We start from the raw sequence: 25,109 nt of genomic DNA, 5'->3' as shown, positions 1-25,109 counted from the left end.
ATTGTTTTTCAAGTAGTAAGAAAGACGAAAAGAATGAGGAAGAAAAGGAAATAAAAAATTGCCGAGGAGTTCGTTCGGGCCGTGTAGCTGATTACCCCAATAATTCTAACTGTATAGCGTGCGCCTGTAATCCAAGCTATATATGGGTTTGTAACAGAGGTTCGAGGTTCGAGCCCTGGGGAGCGTTACATGAAAGGACTTGTCAGACATTTAATCCGACAAGTACTGTTTTATCCGACAGAAATCATAGGAACTGTCCTTCTCATCCAATCAAAATCAAGAAAAGTTGTCAGATCTCACAACTTGTCCGAAATAAAAATTTGTTGATGAAACACGCTCCGGGGAGCGTTCATGAAAGTTGTTAGCACTGACACACACACACAATAAATTAATAATGTTACGTCACATTTTTGTGCTCCTCATCCTCCTAAGTTCTGGCTGTGCCCCTGATCATTGATTGACTCCGTTGAAGGTAGGGGCGGATCCAGGATTATCCAAAAAGGGGCACATTTTTGTCCAGAAAAAAAAGAAAAGAAAGGAAAAGGTCTTTAGTTCCGGTCTTCACCTGCGTAAACGGTAAGCACGGCCTTTTACACTGATGATATTTCGTGACTCTCGCAAGGGGGGGGGGGGCGGGGTGCACGAACCGGATACCCCCCCTCCCTGGATCCGCCACTGATTGAAGGCATCCGATAGCCTACAATCAGTTCGCATTACTCATCACCTCCTTTCGTTCAGCTGATGCACAAAATTAATGACCCGACACAATCATGACCTATCCGGTATCGTGACCGCATCTCTTATATATCAGGGATAACAAATATCCCCGATTTTATCATTTTTGTCCATTTTTTTGACCACATGCAGGAAAAAATAGATGTATTATGTAGGCCCGATATGCGTATAATGCAGTATTCCATTCATGTTTCAAGTGCTTGCTTTTAAACAAAAGATTTTACTATTCAAATTCGAAAAATTTCTCGCTCGGTCGCAAAACACCCCCTCTCAAAATAAATGCAGAATACATTAATGCTCTTTTAAAGTGCGAATATAGGAATTCAATCATCTCCTCCAATAATTATATTGCCTTGAAACCTTATTTCCCCAAATCACCTCACGAATATAACAATACAATTTTAGCCGCGCTCTGCGCGCAATATTATAATGCAGAATTTTACACGTGAAGCCAATTTTTTTTAAATAATTTATGTTTGACCTAATTAACTTTGATGGTTTTATATAGCGCTTTCAGATGCTTTTTTAACACATTTTTGCAATGGATTCTTCAATTTTTCATTTTGTCAAAATTGGGCATGGGCAACTCGATAATGTTTACCGCACCCACAACTATTTCATGGCGATCGCCCCTGCCCTCTCCCCAAGATAGGCCCTAGAAGCAACATGTAGAATGGTTTGACTCATTATTCTCTTTCAAGGTCAAGTCCACACCCAGAAAAAAAAGTTTATTTGAATATAGAAAAATCAAGAAAAAAAAAGATTAACCGCTGAAAACTTCATCAAAATCGGAAGTAAAATATAAAAAAGTTATGACATTTTAAAGTTTCGCTTATTTTTCAGAAAGGATTTGTGTGCACAATTCAGTGATACGCAAATGAGAGAGTCGATGATGTCACTCACTCACATTTTCTTTTGTTTTTTAGTGTTTGAATTATAAAATATTTCAATTTTTACAAATTTGACAAATATAGGACCCTCTTGTTTGAACCACAAAATGTTAAAACAATGGAATCCCACATGTTCAGGGAGGAATGATTTTTTTCTCCACATGTTAATGAGGAGAAAAATAAAATGTTTCATATTTCACATGATAAAATACAAAAGAAATAGTAAGTGAGTGATGTCATCGGTCCCCTCATTTGCATACCAACCAGGATGTGATATTTTACTTTTTTGGGAAATTATAACTTTACAATGCCATTACTTTCTTATTTCTAATCATATTTTGATGAACTTTTCAGCGTTATGCTTGTCTTTTTTTCTCTTATATACTATTCAAATCAGCTTTTTGCTGGGGTGGACTTTTCCTTTAAATACATTGTGTAGATTTAGGCCTATGTGTTATACATGGCAGTGATCACGGTATTCTTTTGCAGCCTTTATGCATGTTGAGTATCCCTTTCAGTAATTTAACGATGTTGTATATTATAGGCATACCTTTATTTGGAAGTTTATAAATTGATTAAAAAATGTTCTCCCTGGTCATCGCATTCCCTCGTAGTATTTTGAAAATATTTATATCTAAATAAAATAGGGTAAAATTCACAAAGCAAAATGCTGAAAATTTCATCAAAATCGGATAACAAATAACAAATAACGAAGTTATTTAATTTAAGTTTATCAATATTTTGTGAAAACAGTTATAATAAATATCATTGTCTATTCATTAGATGGGCTGATGATGTCACATTTCCACTTTCCTTTTTGTTATGTTATAGGCCTAGGCCTACATGAAATCATGAATTTGTCATTTTTTCATCCATGTGTAAATAATGTATCTCCATTATGATGAAATTGCGGCAATGAATAACTATTTAATCAGTTGTTAATTCAATTGTTTTAGTTCTTAGTAGAATTTTTTTTGAATAAACTTAATTTCTTATAATAAAATACAAAAGAACAAATGGGGACATGACATCATCAACCCTCCTAATGAATATCCATAGACATGCCTAGAACTGTTTCAGCAGAATAATGCAAATCTTTTAAATTCAATAACTTTGTTAATCCAATTTTGATCAAATTTTCAGCATTTTTCTCTGTGAATTTTATTCAACTTATTATACTAGTACTTCCCTAAATTTATTTTCTTTTATTTTCAGTTGAAAGAATGGTAATGTTGGTTTTGTATGTCTTAAGATTGGAAATCAAGAAATTTAGTATAGGCTAGTGGTATAGAGCAATTTGCTTCTGTCAGTTTGCAAACTGTCATAAATATCATATTCTCAAACGACTGGAAAAGAAGACCAATCGTCCTGATAATATGCAAATTACCAACGTGCTCGCCTTATCGCAAGAAAAAAAGATGACCCATGTGATTCTGTTTGCTTGTAAATATATTGGCTGTTCTATCTATAAAAGGTACTACACTTTTTCTGCGAAGTGTTTCTTAATTTGGATAATTTACCGCCTTTTATTCGAATCAAACTTGAAATAAAGATTTAGATTAGCATTTTAAGAAGATATTTTACCATAATAGTCGAACAAACACTCTTTTAATTAAATAAAATATAGAAGGTTAGTATAGCCAACTTAAATATACAGAGGGATAAAGAGCATCATCACAATCAGTAATGGAAAGCCGTAATGCACCACGTGATTATGCATGTGGCATAAACAAGCCACATTTCTATTCTGATTGGTCGATTCCTCTTTATATGTAAATCAGATTGACAAGTCCACTTTTTGTGGGGGAAAATATACATGAACTTTGATTATTTTTCATTGAATTAAGATTTTAAGCATGCTTATTCCAAATAATTCAGTTATTTTTACAATGTTTTTCATTTTAATTTTCAAGTTTGATACCAAAAGATGATTTGAATCAATATTAATAATTATATTCATAATATAATTCCCTAACGTATGATATGTAAATTCGCAGTGCGCTCGTCCTAAAATTGTGTTATTATAATCGTAGTGGGAAGAAATGACGTACATGAATGATTCTCTCCTGAAATATGGTGTTATTTCCCAGGAAAACAACGAGTTGTGATCTTTAAACGGATATTACAGTGGCTATATTCTCTTTCGTGCTGTGTTTCTCATATTTACATGAGAAACCATGAACATCGAGACGTTGTTGGAGGCTGCTAAATATGTGGAATCGGGTGGAGTATTGGCCGGTGCTTCGACAGAGCATTCATTTACACGTGGTAAGTATGCACATGTAGGTGGCCTTTTGCGATGCGCTACGGGAATATGAATAGATGACGTTTAGTGTATTGTTTGTGTATAGAAGTGCACCGTGTGTGTGTGAGTGTGTGTATGGCATGATTGTACTACACACATTCATGGTGAGTGTATTACAGTTTCTGTAAAAAAAAAAAGAAAACCTGAATAAAATAGTCCAAGCTGATGGACGGACCCGCTCTCTTCCTCTGTTCATTCTTTATATGAACAGCAGATAGAGCCATTTTGAAAATTAATTACCTAGGTTTATGAATGCATAAGTTTCAAACAGATGTTTTTTGTACATAACAACATTTTTGTGCAAATAAGAAATGACAGTCCAGTTAGCTCGGTCCGGCTTTATTATTCAACACCGGCTGTATTGTACGCCCTTCATCACGGCGCGGCGGGTTCTTGACTGTGTTGTAATGTCATGCATATTCAAATTAGCCGGCTGGAGCTGGCCACCCCTCGGCCCGGGTCAACCAAAATAGTGACATACATGTATTTTCGGTAGCGCAGTCACACTGACAATGTCAATGACAGACAAGATCTAAATGAAGTTCTGGAATCTGGATAATTGAATTATTTCCAACTCATCTTCTTTTCTCTCACTAAAGTTCGGTTGTGAGTGTATGCTTTATTCATGTGGAGAATTCATTGTTGTTGTTCGTTTTGGGCCTGTTTCACGCCCTAGTAGTACTAGTAGTAGTCTCCTCGGTAGACACTTGGTGTTAGGAACTCAAAGGTAGAAAAAACTGCTAGGTAATTAAAAGAATTCATTCTTCAATGCCACATGCTTCCTTTGAAATAAGTTAAATCCATAATAAAAAAAAATATATTGTAAGTAGATCTAGGCCTAGTCATGCCTAGTGAAAACAAATAGGATGATCCAATGTAACCTACCAATTATCCTAAGACCCTACCTGAAAGGGGAAGTTCACCCTAAAGTTTATTGTAAAAACAGAACAAATAGAAAAAAATTGCTGAGAGTTTGAGAAAAAATCCATCAGAGTCAAAGAATAAAAAAAGTTAGATATTAGAATTTTCATTCGTAACATCCTATGCAAGCAGCTTTCCTGCATATTCTATTGTAAAAATAATCAATGAAATGTAATTTTTAAAGAAAATTGAAAATAGTTTATACTGTACCTTCAGTACAACAATTAGACAAATCATTTCGCACCCTTCCCTAGAAAGAAAAGAATAACTCAACATGAACCATTAATAAATTGGAATTAATGCATTAGATACATTATTACATAAGTGCATATGGGGCAGCTGCTCGTTTATGATGTCACAAATCCTAAACTTAAACTTTTAATAAATATCTTAATCTTTAATGGATTTTGCTCAAACCTTCACCATATTTTTTAATAATTTTTTAAAATGTTTTTACAACAAACTTTTACAGGGTGAACTTCCCCTTTAACTTTCTGTATTTATTACTTTTAATAGCCTTGACATTGGGTTTTTGCAGTCTTACTTATTGTAGTAAAACAGTAGTCTTACATCTGTCATTTTTGTTTGACTAACTTGTTAAACTTCCACTACCTCTACATGTAGTACAGAGAAGTACCACATAGTCTACTTACATGTTCCAACCCCGACCAATCATAAATTGATAGACTCAGCAAAGGAGATCACAGAGCTTGGGTCTAATTCCTTTCAGTTAAATTTAATAATAGTACTTATTAAAAGAAGAAGCATACAGTACATGTAAGTACATGTATGGCAGTCAGAAGAAATTTGGCTTGCTTACGTATAACATTTAAAATCAACACAAATGAGAATAACATTTACAGTATAACCATTAGCATGCATGCAGCTAATATACATGATGCATGCATGTATAATTTTCTAAAAAACGAAACCAATTCCAATTATTTGATTCATTAATCAAAATTGTGGAGAATATCTGTTAAAAATTGACCAGCCCTATAAAGATTATTAAGGCAAGTATCTCAAATTTATACTTTGTTAGAATATTAATTTACATGTACCATGGACCTACATGTACAATGTAGGTCCATGCATACGTATCAAATTTGAAATAAATTAAAGTGAAAGTCTGGTGGTAAAATGTATTGCACAGATAGGCATATTTGGAGTAATAGATTATTGTGAAAGAGTTATAAAAGTTTGCTATTTTATTATACTATTGTGTTTTTAAGATACTATCACTCCTAATTTTGATATGATTATAAACTGACATACTGTACATGTACATTTAGATTAATAGCCCTCTGCCTATTGTACAGTACAGTGTACATGTTTTGATTGAGAAGTTACATTTGGGTAAATTGCAATAAAGAGTCAGTCCCAAGTATGTGATTTGTTATGTTACCCTGTGATTTGCAAGAAAAAAGTGCATTCCCTGACAAACTATAGTATAAAGGGCAATAGTGATAAAGTGTGAATGTACATGTGTATTTTTTCTTCTTTTTGGGACATTTTGTAAAATATAGTTTCTCATGACATGGGTATTGTTGATATATGATCTTTTTCATATTTTATTTTTCAAATTTGTTAGTATTATCATACAATTATTATCATTAGTGTTTTTATTAATATTATTATTGTTATTATTATTTATTTATTTTTTTGTGGGGGGAAGCAGTGTAGGCCTAATACAGTGTATCCCATCATGCCCAATGTGTTGTATCGTTGATACATGCTAGCAGTGGTTTGACTACATGTGGAAGGATGCTGAGTGACTCTTGAGAGATCTGAAAACCCTTTCCCTAAATTTCACATGAATGTGTATTTCATTTTGCGGAGCCCCTGGGATGTAATCAGTGTTAGGCCTACATGTACATTTGTGCATCTAATTTCTAAATGTAGCATTTGTAACTAAATGTAGCATTAATGTACAATAAGAATTTTTTTTTTCAAAAAATCAGAAGTTTCAAATTCTGATTTGCGAAATATGCACTGTGTACATACATTTACATGTACATGTACATTGTAGATAAATTTGCCTCATTGGATACATGGATGATATGTATTTCTTAGGATGGATCATACAAATTCAACAAAGCTCTATTTTACTTGCACGTGTACATGTAGTTTAGGCTCCACACTAACTTTTTTTCTTGGTGGCCCAATCAGTCCACCAAAATCATAAATTTCATATTTTTGGTGGCCCATAAAATGCAAATTTAGTGGCCCTAATAATGAAAAATATGCAAAGCTTTGGAACGGATTTCTTCTCGATAGGAAGAAAATGCTATGGTTTGGAGCGGCCGGCTTTCTTTGTTCTTTTTCTTAATAAGATAAAAATGCTATGCCTTGGAACTGAAATTTGAGTGTAAAGTAAAATGTGGTCCCTCTCCATGGCACATACCCACCAGACATTATATATTGAGTGCCCCCCCCCCGGTATTGCCCTTGTTTTCTTCTGCCTTTTCTGCAAGCCAAAGCTAAAATGGAAATGAGTTGGGCGATGCCTTGCATAATGATATTGATCTAAATACAATGTACATTTACGTGGGTGTTCCTAATTTTAATACACTGTTTTGATGGCTTACAATATGTCACTGTGGTGTGTGTTTCTTGGGCACGTGGACTATGCAGCGTAGGTCAGTGCTAAGTCGAATAAATTTTTTTTCATATTGACGCAACTAGTGATGCGGACCATCTATATATGGTGTAGGAAACATAAGCCAGGATCTAGTTATAGGGATGGGAAATAGAGGTTTGGAATTTTTCTTCTCCCTACTGATCCTGGATTTGCAATATCTTGATTTTTTCCATGTCATTAAAATTTAACTTTACAGTTAGAATCATAATTGCTTTTTAAACCCTTGAGTATTCTTTCATTTAGATTGTTGTGAAAAGAAGGTATTTTTTTAAATGTCGTGGGTTAATGAAATGTTACTTTGAATATATATGTATTTTGTCAAGTGTGGACAGAGGACTTTTGTTATTGCCTTTAAATTGATTAGTGATGTGTTTTTTTTTTGTTCATAGGAAATGATGAGGTTGATACTGGAGGTCCACCAAGTGGGGTTTCTTACACACCTTCAATTCTTGAGAAGCAATTAACCAGCTCACCACCTCCTCGGACCAAGTCCCCGGGTGCAAGATACCAAGAGGCACCACTAGGTCAACAGAAAGTTCCACCTCCAGCATCAAAACATGGAATCCCATCAAATTCACAAGCACCTACGACAACAGTAGCAACCATCCCAGTATCATCATCTTCCATTATCCAGCATGCTCCACGTTATCCTGCCCCAAATCCTCCAGTATCATACCATCTATATACACATGTACCTCCACAACACCTGCAGCAACACCCTGCCCAGCAGCAACACCAACACCATCCTCATCCGTCACAGCACCAGCAACTTTTGCCACAACATATCCAACAGCAGCATCCTCATCTGCAAGTGCTGGCTCACCATCAGCAAGGTGAGAAACAACCATGTTTCCTTGGGGACTCTACGGCCAGCCCCGTGCCTCCCGCCCCTCCGCCAGCCCCACCGCAACCATTATTGTCACCTCCTACATCATCTGCAGTTGCCTCGCACGTGGTAGGACCAAGTCAGGCCATGGACCTTCTGCAGCTAGGTGAATCTCAAAGAAACAAGTACACCACACTTACCAATGTCACAAGTCCAAGGGCAAGGGGTAGCCCTGGAAGTCACCATGGTAGCATGAGCCCTAGACTTGTTCATCAAATTGTCAGCCATAATCAGTGGGTCGCTGGCGAGAGGCCGGTGTCTCCAAAGCAGTCGCCTGGTAATCCGAAGCAATCTTGTGAAAGTGACTCCAATGATTCAGCAAATGATGGCAGTGGCAAGGATAAGAGGTTTGTAATTGTTTCTTTTTCATGTTAGGTTTGGTCACTCAGGATCACTTTTACGTTTTACAAGTAGCTAATTAAATCCTGGTGTTAATATGCCTGGGCCTAATGGTTTCAAGACAAAAGAGTGTGTGATATCTTTCAAGTACATGTAGGCAATAAATACCTTGGTTGGTATGAGCCCCATGGATGTATTCTCTTTTAATAACAGACATGCTGAAAGTCATACAGTGTAGTTTTTATCCAACACCACAATCTTGCCTATGACTTGTAATTTGCATTGACATTCTAAACATACATGTACATGTATTTGAATCATGGGATAATTGAGGGAAATACGCTTGAAATACAATGCATCATGGATGATCATTAAAGGACGACTCCACCCCAACAAAAAAATGATTTGATAGATTTTACAATAAAAATAGAAAAATCCAACAAGCATAATTTTTCATAAAAATCAATAATTTTGCTTACTTTCACACAACAGTTCTATGCACTTCCTGATCTGTATGCAAATGAGGGGACTGATGTTGTCACCCTTGTTAGATTTTTCTCTATTGATTGAAATTAACACTTTTCTTTGGTGGACTTGACCGTTAAAAAACTTGTTGACTCGAGTATTGATTTTTGTCTCACCTGCATAGCAGAGTGAGTCTCAATAGGCGCCGCTTTTCCGACAGCGGCGGCGACGGCGGCGGCAGCAATATCAAATCTTTTGAAATGTCATCATAACTTAGAAAATATATATGGACCTAGTTCATTAAACTTGGACATAAGGTTAATCAAGTATCACCAAACATCCTGCATGAGTTTCACATCACATGACCAAGGTCAAAGGTCATTTAGGGTCAATGAACTTTGGCCGATTTGGGGGTATAGATTGAATTACAATAAAAACTTTAAAAGTTTTGGATCTCATTCATGAAACTTGGACATAATAGTAATCAAGTATCACTGAACATCCTGTGCAAGTTTCAGGTCACATGATCAAGGTCAAAGGTCATTTAGGGTCAATGAACTTTGGCCGAATTGGGGGTATTTGTTGAATTACCATCATAAGTTTGAAAGTATGTTGGTCTAGTTCATAAAACTTGGACATACATGTAATAGTAATCAAGTATCACTGAACATCCTGTGCAAGTTTCAGGTTACATGACCAGGGTCAAAGGTCAATGAACTTTGGCCGAATTGGGGGTATTTGTTGAATTACCATCATAACTTTGAAAGTATGTTGGTCTAGTTCATAAAACTTGGACATAAGAGTAATCAAGTATCACTGAACATCCTGTGCACATTTTAGGTCACATGACCAGGGTCAAAGGTCAATGAACTTTGGCCATAATGGGGGTATCTGTTGAATTACCATCATAACTTTGCAAGTTTATTGATTTGACTTTTGACACTTGGACATAAGAGTAATCAAGTATCACTGAATATCCTGTGCAAGTTTCAGGTCACATGATCAAGATCAAAGGTCATGTGAGATTAATGAACTTTGGCCGCATTGGGGGTACATGTATTTGTTGAATTACTATCCTATCTCTGTAAGTGTATTGGTCTAATTCATAAAACATGGAAATAAGAATAACCAAGTATCACTGAACATCTTGTGTGAGTTATAGTAGTTTTCAAAGTCAGCACTGCTGCTATGTTGAATCGCGTGATGCAGGTGAGACGGCCAGAGGCATTCCACTTGTTTGAAAATGAACTAGCTCATGTTTACATTCAAATTTGCTTCAAGTTAATCTGTAATTGAAACCAATATGTATAATATTGATTTTTTTTAAATGGCTTAAATCAGCAGGTTACTGGAAATGTAATTTACATTTAGTTTAGCCTACATGTACATGTTTACATAGTATGTGTTACCGTTGTTTAAACTCTTTTCTGTTTCTGCTGTTGTTTTGTTTATTTGGGTTTTTTCTTCAGATATGGCCTATTGTACATACAATGTAGAAGTTAATATTTTGGAATGTGAAAGAGGGGTAAAATATACATGTACAAAGATTTCAAAGAGTAGAAACACCACCAGGGGCCCGTTGCAGAAAGAGTTGTGTTTAAAAGTCAAAAAATCAATCGGAAGTCCCGAATGTGCACTTTTGATTGGTTGAAAATCAAGTTGCGCATGATTTGTAGAGTTGCATTTGATTGCAACTCTTTCTGCAACGGGCACCAGGACCACCTCTTGGTACAAACTCATACATGACTGTACATGTGGCTAGATATTGGTCTAATGGCGACTCACCAGTGCCAAGGTTTGCGGTAGCTGGGAATAATCTGAGGAAGTCAAATTTCCTGTCAAGACCAATTCCCACTTAAAATGGACTCCTGCTCAATATTTATGTATGCAGCATAGTGAGCATTACCTGTATACATTTAGTGTGTCAAAATTTTTTACCTGATCTCACTTTATATGCCTCGTTTACATTTGTTGTGTTCATTGTCGAATGGATTAGTCTACAATATTTGGCATTGTGTGATTAGGTTGCCCATGAAAAAGGGTGGTGCTGTTACAATGTACCTATTTTGGTTAACTTGTATTTAGAGTTACTCAAATATTTTCAAACCCACAGGAGCTACATTGTATGCCAACAGATTTGGTATCATTTAAAAGCTGATTTTATTAGCTAATAATCTACAAAGATTCATTGCTCAATAGTAGGCGGCAAGTTGTAAGAATTCCAAAAATTTTCTGTAGAATCTGATTTTTTGTGCTTATCCCCCTATTTTTAGGGTGCTGAACACGAATCTGCTTGTTGCCAAATTTATAAATGCCGTCTTTGGCCGCCATTTTGAATTTCAAAATGGCCGCCATAGAAATCTGTTGACTGGACATAAATGCTGGAAAAAACACTATTTATGACAATGACTTGGGCCAAAAGTATGTTTTTTGTATTTTTTATGATATGTAGTATTACGCTGATTTTTTCCTCCAAATTTCGTATAAGAATTCTTATTCAAAATGGCCGCCAAAGTGACAGAAGCCATCTTTAAGTTATTATTGTCAGATAGGAAATGATATGTTTTTATTTCAAAAAATGTACTTTTTTTAGCTTTTACATATTTTGTGCATTCATATGAAAGTATTTATTCAGTTCAGTTGGTTTTAGTGTGAAAAAATACATTTTTCTATTTTTTATCTATTTAAAACTACCACATGAGCTTAAACTTAGCAAAATTTGGAAAGCGCCCTCTCGTGGACAGAATTGGAAATTGTTGAAAACTTTAACATCTTCCTGAGATAGCCTATGATGGAGTCAATTTTGATTCTGTTTTCTGGACAAAATCCATTTTAAGGTGAGTTTAAAACAAATTTACATTTATCTTCTCACCCCAAAATTACCAAAGAATTGATTTTCATTCTACATCTTGTCCATTAAAGCAAAATTTAAATGTACTAATTCATCAAGATTGTTAATGTTGGAGATTTATACCTACAGTCCCATGCATTGTATTCTATGTAGCTTATTACTTTAGTGGGCCTTGAAGTTGGAGCTTTGGTCAGGTGTTTTTCATAGAAAAACTGCAAATAACACACCCCCTGGCCCTGTCAAAGTGAACATAAACTTTAAGTAGGCCTTTTGTTAGTACTGGTCTAAGTAAGAGAACTAGAAGTAGAATCAAGTAGGCTAGATCTAGGGCTAGGTCCTAGATCTAGGACTTAGCACTATATAGTCCTAGATGTAGATAATTTTAGAAATTTAAGCTAGATTTAGTAGTATTCTACTGAAAGTAGAATACTAGATCTAGCCTAAATTTCTAAAATTATAAAAAGGCTAAATTGACTAGTCACTGGATCTACACGATTGATCGAGTATTCTACAATAACCCAAGGAGTTCCGACCCATGGAGCCCAGGACTCGTCCATGACATGTAATATTAGGCAGAGGGTAGTCTCCAAAATGGAGTAGAATGGGGTCGCAATAGCACCCAAAATAAAAGGGAAAATAGATTATGCACTTACCTAGATTATATGGATAATTGATGAGTGTCTAGATCTATCATAACACCAAGATTCGTTTTAAAATCCTCAAATTTTATAAAGACAAAATTTGTCATCATAAACATTTTAAAATCGATAAGAATTTAATCAAAGACGAGGCCGAAGCTGTGGTATTTGACTTTTGAAATATATTTGGGGAATTCTTATCGTTCTTAATCACTAACCAATAAAAACATTTATTATTTTATATCATTAAAATACATGGAGTTACAATCTATGAAGTTACAATCCGCAACTGGGCGCTGTGGCATGTGCCTGTAATCCAAGCTATGTAGACAAACTGATGCAGAGGTTCGAGGTTATATCTTATACTGAACCAGCAACCAAAGCCTTTGTGTTCGGTTTGAACTGCCATTTTCAATGGCTCAGCTTCAGCACTATTTGCATGTCACCGGTTTGTGCATGTATCTGTTTTGTGAAAAATAAACTGAACTTTTAAACGACATAACTTTCATATGTCACGTCCGGTTTTGATGAAATATTCACCATTATATTTAATTGATTTATCTCTATTAATAAAATCAACATTTTTTCAGGGGTGGAATTGACTTAGGGTACAGGCTCTTTGGAAAACTTTCATGTATGGATGAAACCCCATATATCTAAAAATCATAAAAAGGCAGATAAATCTGTCATGCAGTCATCTCATATAATAGTAATAAAAAATTAAAGCTTTGGTAAAATTATCATTACTCAAACAGGAAAACATGTCTGGGACAGATGGAGAAATGTCAGGTCGTGCAACAAATATAGACTTTGACTTCTGCATTAAATGCCAGGAAAAAAAAATAATAACAGATTCAGGAAGCCACCATACATGTACAAAACGCAAGCTAAATTTTGAACAGCTACGTAGATCAAGCATTGAAACCTACCAAAACTTTTTGGATCATGTCAACATCAGAGCTTCGTATGGAAACCCTGAATACCTCAAATTAAAAACAGTTCTAGAAGGGCTAACAGCTGCTGAACTCGAGAAAAATGGAGCTGTCTGGCACAGATCATGCTATAGTGAGGTCACTCATAAACAACACACTGCTCGAGATAAACTTAAGCATGAAGCATTACTTCAGGAAGATTCATCGAAGGTCCTTACTATTAGAGGTAAAGCAGGTCGCCCTTCAACAAAACGACAACATTCATCTCTTACAACAGGTCATGAATCATCAGTCTCATCTCAAAGCCCTCTTAGAAGATCAAATTCTAAACCATTCAGAAGGGAACTCTGTTTTTACTGCCAGTGTGAGAAGTATGATGAACATGATCTGCATTGTTGTACAAGCTTAGACATGGGGAATTCCATGATGAAAGTAGTGAACCAGAGTAATAATGAAATTTGGAAACTCTACTTGGGTGATATCATTGCAGAAGGCGATTTCCATGCTCGGGACATTAAATATCACAAAAGCTGTCACACTTCAAATTGGCGAAAATATGTGCAGTGGCCACAAGAAAAATCGAGGAGCACCAATGTTTCTGAACAGTCTGTGCAGTATATCTGCGCAGAAACAGAGTTCTTTGGCAGGTTGCAGGAAAGAATAGACGGAGGAGAAATAATACCTCTGCATGATCTTGTGACATCTTACAACAGTTTGATGGAAATGTATGGAATACCTGATGTCGAGATAACTAGGTTCAAACTGGAAGGAAAATTACTTGATAATATCACAAGCTACAGCATATCACCTGGAAAAAAAAATTGTCCTGCTGTCTTGCATTCAAAGAAAGTTGGATGTGAGGCTCTGAAAGATCAGCATGAATGCAATACAAAGAAGGAAATGAGAAACCTGTTCCAAGCAGCGATGACTCTTCGTCGTACTATCCTCAAGAAGAGGAAAGAAGATCCCTGGAAATTTAAGGATTCACTTAAAGATTCTATGGAGAAAAGTGTCCCTGATGAGCTTGTAACAACAATTCTGTGGATTCTTCAAGGAGGAAGAGATGTTGAGGGTCGTGCAAGATTACAGGAGGTTAAAACAAAAAGTCTTGTCATAGCACAGACTATCTCCCAGGCTTGTCGATCAGATCATCAGGTGAAATGTGCACCGAAATCAAGTCATCAAAGGTTTATTGATAGATTTGAGTCACCTGTTGCCTTAGGTTTGTCCTTATACATGTACCACCAATTCCGAAGTCAAAAAGCAGTCACTGTGTTGAACAATTGTGGCATTGGAGTTCCCCCGAAAAGAGTAGCTGACATAAAGAATGACTTCGTAAATGCAGCCATGGACAACATGAAAGATAACGGTGTATACGTTCCCCCAGGACTTGCAAAGGGACAGCTCGTTCGTGCATCAATAGACAATATAGACATGAAGGTGGATACCCCTGATGGAAAGGGTACTTTCCATGGAACCGCAATGGCCATTTATCAGCGCTCAATGCCCCCTTCCCAGCAAGCTGAACCTGTCTTTAAGCCAAAGGATAGAAGTGAAATTAGTCAAACAAGCTGGAAAGAAAGTGTTCCTCCAACTGTTATAGACCTCTTTCATTGTCCGATAGAAGGGAATCCAACACCTAAGACAAGCCCAAAGTACAAGTCCTTCAAACCATGGAAGTATGAGGACTGTTTAAGGAGTAACACCACAAACCTGTGGTTGATTGCAAGACACTTCAGTCGCTCAGCTAGCTTTGTCGTTCTTGATGAGAGCAAAGATGATATAGACCTCATAGAGTCCAATATGGCAGGTGCCATACAATCAGTTCCTAACTGGTCAGCCTACAACTCCTTGCTACAAGAGACCGTTAACGATCGATCAGCAGATGTAAATGTAGACAACATATTCGGTATGCCACTTATAAATGCTCCTGCTAATGAATGGAAGACACTTGTGACTGCTCTTGGTCATCTAGAGAAGCTGAACTCCCTGGTTGATAGTTCTAGTAAGAAGGTAGTTGTAAATATGGATATGGATCTGTACAAAAGGGCACTGAAATTGCAGTATCTGCACCCACAATTCAAAGACAAGTGGCACTTGTTTCCCGGACCATTTCACATTGTGATATGTGCCTTACGATGCCTTGGGAGAACTGTAGAGGGAAGTGGTCTTGAAGAGGCATGGAGAGAAGCAGATCTGTATGGCACGGTGACTATCAATCAGATAATCAATGGAAGTCACTACAATAGAGCTATGAGTGCACACATAATCACCCTGCAAGCACTTTTCGACCTTCATTTACATGCCTTCCTCAATGGTAACCCAGAAGTGAAAAATGCCCTACAGACCAGTGCTGAATCGTTTGCTGATGCTTGTAGAAAAGGATTGGGTATCCAAGAAGCACAACAAGATTTTCTGATCGCCATTGAATCTTTGAATCTGGAGAAGCAGCTTATGGACTTTGACAAGACCCACGATAGTGACATGCAAAGGTGGCTGAAGCAGTACAAGAATCAAGTATTGAACATGCTGCAATTTCAACAAGCTGTACGTGAAGGGAATTGGGTTCTCTTTCTAGCATCCCTTGAGCAAATGTGTGTATATTTCTTTGCTTATAATCGTTTAGATTATGCTCAGAATATTCCAGAATTCCTTGCAAGAATGCAGGAAATGCAAGTGTCAGATCCAACCGTGTGGGACGAGTTTTGCAAAGGTGGTTTCACAGTAAACACCCACAACAACACTCCATTCACTAGACTGGGTATAGATCAAGCACAGGAACATCTAAACAAGGCAACAAAAGGCCAAGGAGGAATATCAGGGATCGCCTCAAATCCTACACTTCTGCTGAAGTTTTGTCTAACAGCTCCTCAACTGGCTCGCATTTCACAGGAAACAGAACATTTTCTGTCTAGCATTAAAGGAGAAGGAGGAAGTAAATTGAAGCACCACAACCTTAGCAGGAGTAAAGTCACCAGGGAGGAAGCAGCCATATCCAAACTGAAGAAAGTCTTGGGACCACTCAACCTATTTGAAGAATGCAAAGAAGAGAACAGGAACGTGATGTTCAAACTAGTAACGAAGGAAATAATTCCTCAGCAGGTAGCAAACAGCATACTGTCAGTTGAAGAGGTTGGAAAGGAGAAATATGAGAAATTTGTAGAGGATCGGCTGAAAGGAGAACATAACCTGTGGAGCAAAATGACAAAATCTAAAATTCAGACGTGGACCAAAACTGCTAAAACCATAAAGATGAAAACAGGAACTGAAGCTGTATTGTTGAAAGCATCTGTGTCTCTATTTGCAAGACTTCTTATCATTGCCAGATCTGGGAGAGAAGATATTGATCTCCAGGATGTTATCGGCAAATATGAATTTGCAGGTACAAACAAACGGTTGATGAAAGCCGATGGATCACTTCATCCAGCTTGTAACAAAAGTCAAGTACTGCACATATTGTGTGAGGAATCTGGCATTGCAATTGATGACAATGTCCTATCATCACTGGATCAGAACCAATCTTTGAAGAAGCCAAGGTGTCTCCTAATTGATGGCATGGTTGTTCTTCAAGAAGTGATGGCAGTAGGAAGCTTCCAAACCTGCAAGGATATGGCTCGAATGTATGTCAAACATATTGATTCAAAGGCAAAGCATTATGACCAAGCCAGAGTAGTGTTTGACAATTACACATTGAAATCATCACTTAAGGAAAACACAAGGCAAAGACGGAGAGGATGTGTGAAGTCAGTTCGGTCATACATAGTTGATGACAATACCTCTATCAGAGACAAAAAAGAATTCCTGTCCAGCAATGAAACGAAGGATTCACTTACACTTTACCTGACAGATGTCCTTATTGCACAAAGTTCGACAGAAAATCTGGTAGTTGTCAATCGCAAAGATGTAAGGTGCAATAATGAGTTTCTAGTTACAACGCCAGTAAGTACACAAGAGGAAGCTGATACTCTTCTCATCTTACATTCAGCTGAAGTTGCAACATCGGGCTTTGCTGTCAGCATCTACTCTCATGATACAGATGTACTTTTGCTTGCATTAAGAAGAGTTCCACAACTTGGTGAGGATGTGGAAATCATCACAGGAACTGGAAGAAATCGCAAGATGATTCATCTGAAAGCTATCTATGAATGGATTGGTGAAAAGAAAGCAAAGGCATTAATCAACTGGCATGCCATGACAGGTTGTGATACTACAGGGCACTTGTTTGGAAAAAGCAAACGTTTCTGCTTCAAGTCATTCATGAAGGCATCAGATGAAATTATTGAAGCTATATCTAAGCTTGGTAGCCTGACTGAACCATCTGAAGATACTTTAAGAAGCTGTCAAGACTTCCTTTGTCAACTGTTTTGTCCAAAGACTGTGAAAATTCTTACCCCAGAAAAGCTACGATGGCACATGTTTAAACACATGACAGAAAAGAAAGGTGTAGAAAACCTTCCTCCGACACCAGGTGCCTGGCAAGAGCATCTTAAACGAGCACGTTGTCAAGCCATCATATGGCAGCAAGATCTACAGGTTAATCCGATTGTTCCAGACCCTCTTCTGTTCGGATGGACGAAGTGTAATGGAAAATTTGTTCCAGTATTATCTGATTTACCACCAGCTCCAGATTCAGTGTCACAGTTACTTAAGTGTCAATGCAGATCTAGTAAAGCTGGAGAATTCACAGTTTGCACGAAGCGTTGTTCTTGTAGAAAACATGGACTTGTATGTACAGAACTGTGCAGATGTGAAGGAGAAAGTGAAACATGCATGAACACAGAACATATAATTGAAGGAGAGGAAGAAGATACCAGCAGTGACAGCAGCAGTGAAACAGATGAGTACATGTAAAATACAGATTTGATTTTTGCTCGGTAAAGAGAATAGGAAAAAATGAATAAAAATTTAGATCTTCTTCAAAACATGGAATTTCATACAGTATACAGAAATATGCTATAACAATGAGGGTATTGGTACAGAAAATGATGAAAGAAATTGAAATCTTCTACAGAACATCGAATTGAATACAGAATGCAGAATTATGAAACCATGATGAAGACAGTGGAAGAAGAAAAGAAGTATAGAAATTGAAATCTTTTTCAAAACATGGAATTTTATATAGAACTATGAAACCATGATGAAGACAAAGGAAGAAGATAAGGAGATATGAAGATTTTCTTCAGAACATGGAATTTTATACAGAACTATGAAAACCATGATGAAGACTGTGGAAAAGGAAAAGAAGGAGAAATTGAGAGCTTCTTCAGAACATGGAATTTTATACAGAACTATTAAACCATGATTAGGGTATTAGTAGATACTTGGAAAGAGAAGATGAAAAGAAGGAGAAATTGAGATCTTCTTCAGAACATGGAATTTTATACAGAACTATGAAACCATGAAGAAAATGGAAGAGGAAAAGAAGGAAATTGAGATATTCTCTTTAGAACATGGAATTTTATACAGAACTATGAAACCATGATGAAGACTGTGGAAAAGGAAAAGAAGGAGAAATTGAGAGCTTCTTCAGAACATGGAATTTTATACAGAACTATAAAACCATGATGAAGACAATGGAAGAAGAAGGAGATATGAAGATTTTCTTCAGAACATGGAATTTTATACAGAACTATGAAACCATGATGAAGACAATGGAAGATGAAAAGAAGGAGAAATGGAGATTTTCTTCAGAACATGGAATTTTATACAGAACTATGAAACCATGATGAAGACAATGGAAGATGAAAAGAAGGAGAAATGGAGATTTTCTTCAGAACATGGAATTTATACAGAACTATGAAACCATGATGAAGACAATGGAAGATGATATGAAGGAGAAATGGAGATCTTCTTCAGAACATGGAATTTTATACAGAACTATGAAACCATGATTAGGGTAGTAGTAGATACTTGGAAAGAGAAGATGAAAAGAAGGAGAAATTGAGATCTTCTTCAGAACATGGAATTTTATACAGAACTATGAAACCATGAAGAAAATGGAAGAGGAAAAGAAGGAAATTGAGATATTCTCTTTAGAACATGGAATTTTATACAGAACTATGAAACCATGATGAAGACTGTGGAAAAGGAAAAGAAGGAGAAATTGAGAGCTTCTTCAGAACATGGAATTTTATACAGAACTATGAAACCATGATTAGGGTAGTAGTAGATACTTGGAAAGAGAAGATGAAAAGAAGGAGATATGAAGATTTTCTTCAGAACATGGAATTTTATACAGAACTATGAAAACCATGATGAAGACTGTGGAAAAGGAAAAGAAGGAGAAATTGAGAGCTTCTTCAGAACATGGAATTTTATACAGAACTATGAAACCATGATGAAGACTGTGGAAAAGGAAAAGAAGGAGAAATTGAGAGCTTCTTCAGAACATGGAATTTTATACAGAACTATGAAACCATGATTAGGGTAGTAGTAGATACTTGGAAAGAGAAGATGAAAAGAAGGAGATATGAAGATTTTCTTCAGAACATGGAATTTTATACAGAACTATGAAAACCATGATGAAGACTGTGGAAAAGGAAAAGAAGGAGAAATTGAGAGCTTCTTCAGAACATGGAATTTTATACAGAACTATGAAACCATGATGAAGACTGTGGAAAAGGAAAAGAAGGAGAAATTGAGAGCTTCTTCAGAACATGGAATTTTATACAGAACTATAAAACCATGATGAAGACAATGGAAGAAGAAGGAGATATGAAGATTTTCTTCAGAACATGGAATTTTATACAGAACTATGAAACCATGATGAAGACAATGGAAGATGAAAAGAAGGAGAAATGGAGATTTTCTTCAGAACATGGAATTTTATACAGAACTATGAAACCATGATGAAGACAATGGAAGATGAAAAGAAGGAGAAATGGAGATTTTCTTCAGAACATGGAATTTATACAGAACTATGAAACCATGATGAAGACAATGGAAGATGAAAAGAAGGAGAAATGGAGATCTTCTTCAGAACATGGAATTTTATACAGAACTATGAAACCATGATTAGGGTAGTGGTAGATACTTGGAAAGAGAAGATGAAAAGAAGGAGAAATGGAGATCTTCTTCAGAACATGGAATTTTATACAGAACTATGAAACCATGAAGAAAATGGAAGAGGAAAAGAAGGAAATTGAGATATTCTCTTTAGAACATGGAATTTTATACAGAACTATGAAACCATGATGAAGACTGTGGAAAAGGAAAAGAAGGAGAAATTGAGAGCTTCTTCAGAACATGGAATTTTATACAGAACTATAAAACCATGATGAAGACAATGGAAGAAGAAGGAGATATGAAGATTTTCTTCAGAACATGGAATTTTATACAGAACTATGAAACCATGATGAAGACTGTGGAAAAGGAAAAGAAGGAGAAATTGAGAGCTTCTTCAGAACATGGAATTTTATACAGAACTATGAAACCATGATGAAGACAATGGAAGATGAAAAGAAGGAGAAATGGAGATTTTCTTCAGAACATGGAATTTTATACAGAACTATGAAACCATGATGAAGACAATGGAAGATGAAAAGAAGGAGAAATGGAGATCTTCTTCAGAACATGGAATTTTATACAGAACTATGAAACCATGATTAGGGTAGTAGTAGATACTTGGAAAGAGAAGATGAAAAGAAGGAGATATGAAGATTTTCTTCAGAACATGGAATTTTATACAGAACTATGAAAACCATGATGAAGACTGTGGAAAAGGAAAAGAAGGAGAAATTGAGAGCTTCTTCAGAACATGGAATTTTATACAGAACTATGAAACCATGATTAGGGTAGTAGTAGATACTTGGAAAGAGAAGATGAAAAGAAGGAGATATGAAGATTTTCTTCAGAACATGGAATTTTATACAGAACTATGAAAACCATGATGAAGACTGTGGAAAAGGAAAAGAAGGAGAAATTGAGAGCTTCTTCAGAACATGGAATTTTATACAGAACTATGAAACCATGATGAAGACTGTGGAAAAGGAAAAGAAGGAGAAATTGAGAGCTTCTTCAGAACATGGAATTTTATACAGAACTATAAAACCATGATGAAGACAATGGAAGAAGAAGGAGATATGAAGATTTTCTTCAGAACATGGAATTTTATACAGAACTATGAAAACCATGATGAAGACTGTGGAAAAGGAAAAGAAGGAGAAATTGAGAGCTTCTTCAGAACATGGAATTTTATACAGAACTATGAAACCATGATGAAGACTGTGGAAAAGGAAAAGAAGGAGAAATTGAGAGCTTCTTCAGAACATGGAATTTTATACAGAACTATAAAACCATGATGAAGACAATGGAAGAAGAAGGAGATATGAAGATTTTCTTCAGAACATGGAATTTTATACAGAACTATGAAACCATGATGAAGACAATGGAAGATGAAAAGAAGGAGAAATGGAGATTTTCTTCAGAACATGGAATTTTATACAGAACTATGAAACCATGATGAAGACAATGGAAGATGAAAAGAAGGAGAAATGGAGATTTTCTTCAGAACATGGAATTTATACAGAACTATGAAACCATGATGAAGACAATGGAAGATGAAAAGAAGGAGAAATGGAGATCTTCTTCAGAACATGGAATTTTATACAGAACTATGAAACCATGATTAGGGTAGTGGTAGATACTTGGAAAGAGAAGATGAAAAGAAGGAGAAATGGAGATCTTCTTCAGAACATGGAATTTTATACAGAACTATGAAACCATGAAGAAAATGGAAGAGGAAAAGAAGGAAATTGAGATATTCTCTTTAGAACATGGAATTTTATACAGAACTATGAAACCATGATGAAGACTGTGGAAAAGGAAAAGAAGGAGAAATTGAGAGCTTCTTCAGAACATGGAATTTTATACAGAACTATGAAACCATGATGATTACAATGGAAGGGGAAAAGAAGGAGAAATTGGGATATTCTATATAGAACATAGAATTTTATACAGAACTATGAAACCATGATGAAGACAATCGAAGAAGAAAAGAAGGAGAAATAGATATCTTCTTCAGAACATGGAATTAATACAGTGTACAGAACTATGACACCATGATGCAAATGATGGAAAATACTGTTTCAATGGAGAAGAGGAAAAAAGAAATGGAGATCTTTAGAATAAGGAATTTCATACAGAATTAGAATGATGACACCATGATGAATATAGTAGTACATATAGATACCTGGAAAAAGAAGAAGAAAAGAGAGAAAATGCAGTCTTCTTCAGTCCATGGAATACTCGACATTGTACATAACTGTGACACCATGATGAAGATAGTGGAAAATTTTGAAACATTAAAAACAAAAGGAGGAATAGAGTCAAAAAGCAAAATGAAACTGTGTTACCAAAAATGCAAGGAGTTTGATGAATAGTCTAGTCTTGACACTTCAATTGATGGTGTTTCTAGTCAGATCATTAAAGTTGTAAGTATATATGTTCACATAGATTATAACTTTAGAAACATATTAAGATACTTTTGTTGCACTGTCACACATACAGTTCAAGTATAACAAGATCTCATGAATATAACATAGAAACTCTTAATAGTTTCTCATTTTATAATGATTATTTTATTACTGAATTTAGTTGAAGTGTTTTTGAAACTTCCCGTTTACTATTCAAAGCAATAATCAATGATTGATAATAAAATCATTGGTATATATATTTCTGTTTCATTAATATTTCTATTAATAGAGAGCATAGCATCAACTGAGAAGGTCATGTCGTGCAGCGTCTTATGTGAGGAAGTTAAATCGAATTTAACTGATCTTCGATCACAGTGTCATGTTTGTTTGCAGATGAGCTGAAATGCATGTAAGTGAAAGTAGTAGCATTTTATGCATATTACAAGAATTAGATATAAATAAATATAATAGTGACTTGCAAAACTATGTGATAATTTTTCAATTTGAGTGAAAGCCAACATGTTTCTGGGTTCATGGTTATGGAAACAACCACAAATTTTATTTGAGTTATGTACTGAAATAAGCTTATATCCAAAGTGAACTGTAAATAATAATAATACTAATGAGTTAGAATTAATTTTGTATTGTGACAATTTTTAAACAGTATTATGTAGGAGACTGTAAAAGTGGCATGAAATTTTAAATAATGATTCCTGAATTATGTTTTGCAGGTTTTCCAGCTGACAGACCATGTTGACAGATAAAAAGCTTCATGCCATTGAACGGGATTTCAAGGATGGATTGAGAAAGAAGGTTGCAAGGACCCAACACCCCCCCCCCTGTTTTATTTTGCAATAACCTTTGTCATCAATCTTGTGGACTGCCCAAAATTAATAGTTTTGCATTATACATAATATCACACTCCCACTCACCACCAGGGACCTGTTTATAAAGGGTTATGACTACTTTAACTTTTGCCAATATTTTAGCTACCATGATAACCCTGATTGTGGTTGGCTGCTAACCATGTTAGTGGTACAAAGTTGGAATCGTTTTATGAAACAGGCCCCAGATTTGGCCTACAAAATTTATCTGGGAAGGAAAACTTTAATAAAATTTTGACAAGACAAAATTAGTATTTATTGAAGTTTATTTGAACTGTCTACAAGCGTTTGCTACTTATTGTATACCAAATCAACGTAATTGTGTTGCTATAACAACTGTTCAACGGCATTTGTTTGAAATTGTAAATCTCGAAACAAAGAGAAGAAAGGAAATTTGCGTACAATTTTGTCCTCATTTTGGTGTTTTCAATGGTTCTCAAAATATGTTGCACTGTTTTGAAAATAAAAAATTATTTTCTACATAAAATAACAATTTCAAATGCTTAAAAATGTGTAACCATAGCAACCACTATATATGTTCCAGAGAGAGATAGAGAGAGAGAGTATTGTTTGGAGTGAATATGTTTCCTGTGTGGCATATTACTTTCTGACATGAAATATACAAGTACATTCCTTTCTTGATTATACATGTAGATACAAGTTAGCATTGGTACATGTATTTATCGCTTATTAATTCAGGGATTGCCATGGAATTATGAATTCTTGTCATTCTAATGAACCCAAGCAGAAAACTTAATTTATGTTCATTACCTTTTCACACTATGGTATTTGTGCAGCAAATTAGATGTTATTTGGTTGCCATGGCAATATCCAAAGAAGATGGAAGATACATGCATATATACATTTTTACATGTTCTTCACTCAAAAATGGTGAAAAAAAGGTTTACTTTTCAATTTTTCTCAAATCTATACTGATTTTGATATAAAAAAACAGTTACCATGGCAACAGGTAATGTAACATTGATAATAATTGATAAAACATTGGTTACTATGGCAACAGCAATCTTAACATGCTATTTAAGTCATACAGAATACTTATTTTGTTTAAAATTGAATAGTGGGTCAAACTCACAGATGTATATCTAACTTAGTGATTTTCAACCATTATCTTTTCCAGCCATCTCTTTATTTTTATCTAATTAGGTGTTATTTGGTTGCCATGGCAATGATGCAAGATGGTATTGATAT

At 35.6% G+C, this 25,109-nt stretch overlaps 1 protein-coding gene and 1 long non-coding RNA gene across 2 annotated transcripts in view; both read left to right on the top strand.

Moving 5' to 3' along the window:
• Positions 1-3,646: 3,646 nt before the first annotated feature.
• The window catches only part of LOC121408533 (mucin-5B-like), a 33,013-nt gene continuing 11,550 nt past the window's right edge, over positions 3,647-25,109 (top strand). Inside the window, exons 1-2 of the mRNA XM_041600023.1 lie at positions 3,647-3,893; positions 7,882-8,725. Of these exons, the coding sequence (XP_041455957.1) occupies positions 3,803-3,893; positions 7,882-8,725 (935 nt within the window). The 5' untranslated portion in view covers positions 3,647-3,802. The remainder of the gene's footprint in view (positions 3,894-7,881; positions 8,726-25,109) is intronic.
• LOC121408534 lies at positions 23,156-24,284 on the top strand. Its single transcript, XR_005969049.1, has 2 exons — positions 23,156-23,425; positions 23,748-24,284. It is a non-coding gene; the product is annotated as an uncharacterized LOC121408534 (long non-coding RNA).

This window comes from Lytechinus variegatus, chromosome 2 (genome assembly GCF_018143015.1).
Source record: "Lytechinus variegatus isolate NC3 chromosome 2, Lvar_3.0, whole genome shotgun sequence".
NCBI classification, from domain to species: Eukaryota; Metazoa; Echinodermata; class Echinoidea; order Temnopleuroida; family Toxopneustidae; genus Lytechinus; species Lytechinus variegatus.
Note: the sequence above shows the minus strand (reverse complement) of the source record. Positions and strands in the feature narration are given on the sequence as shown.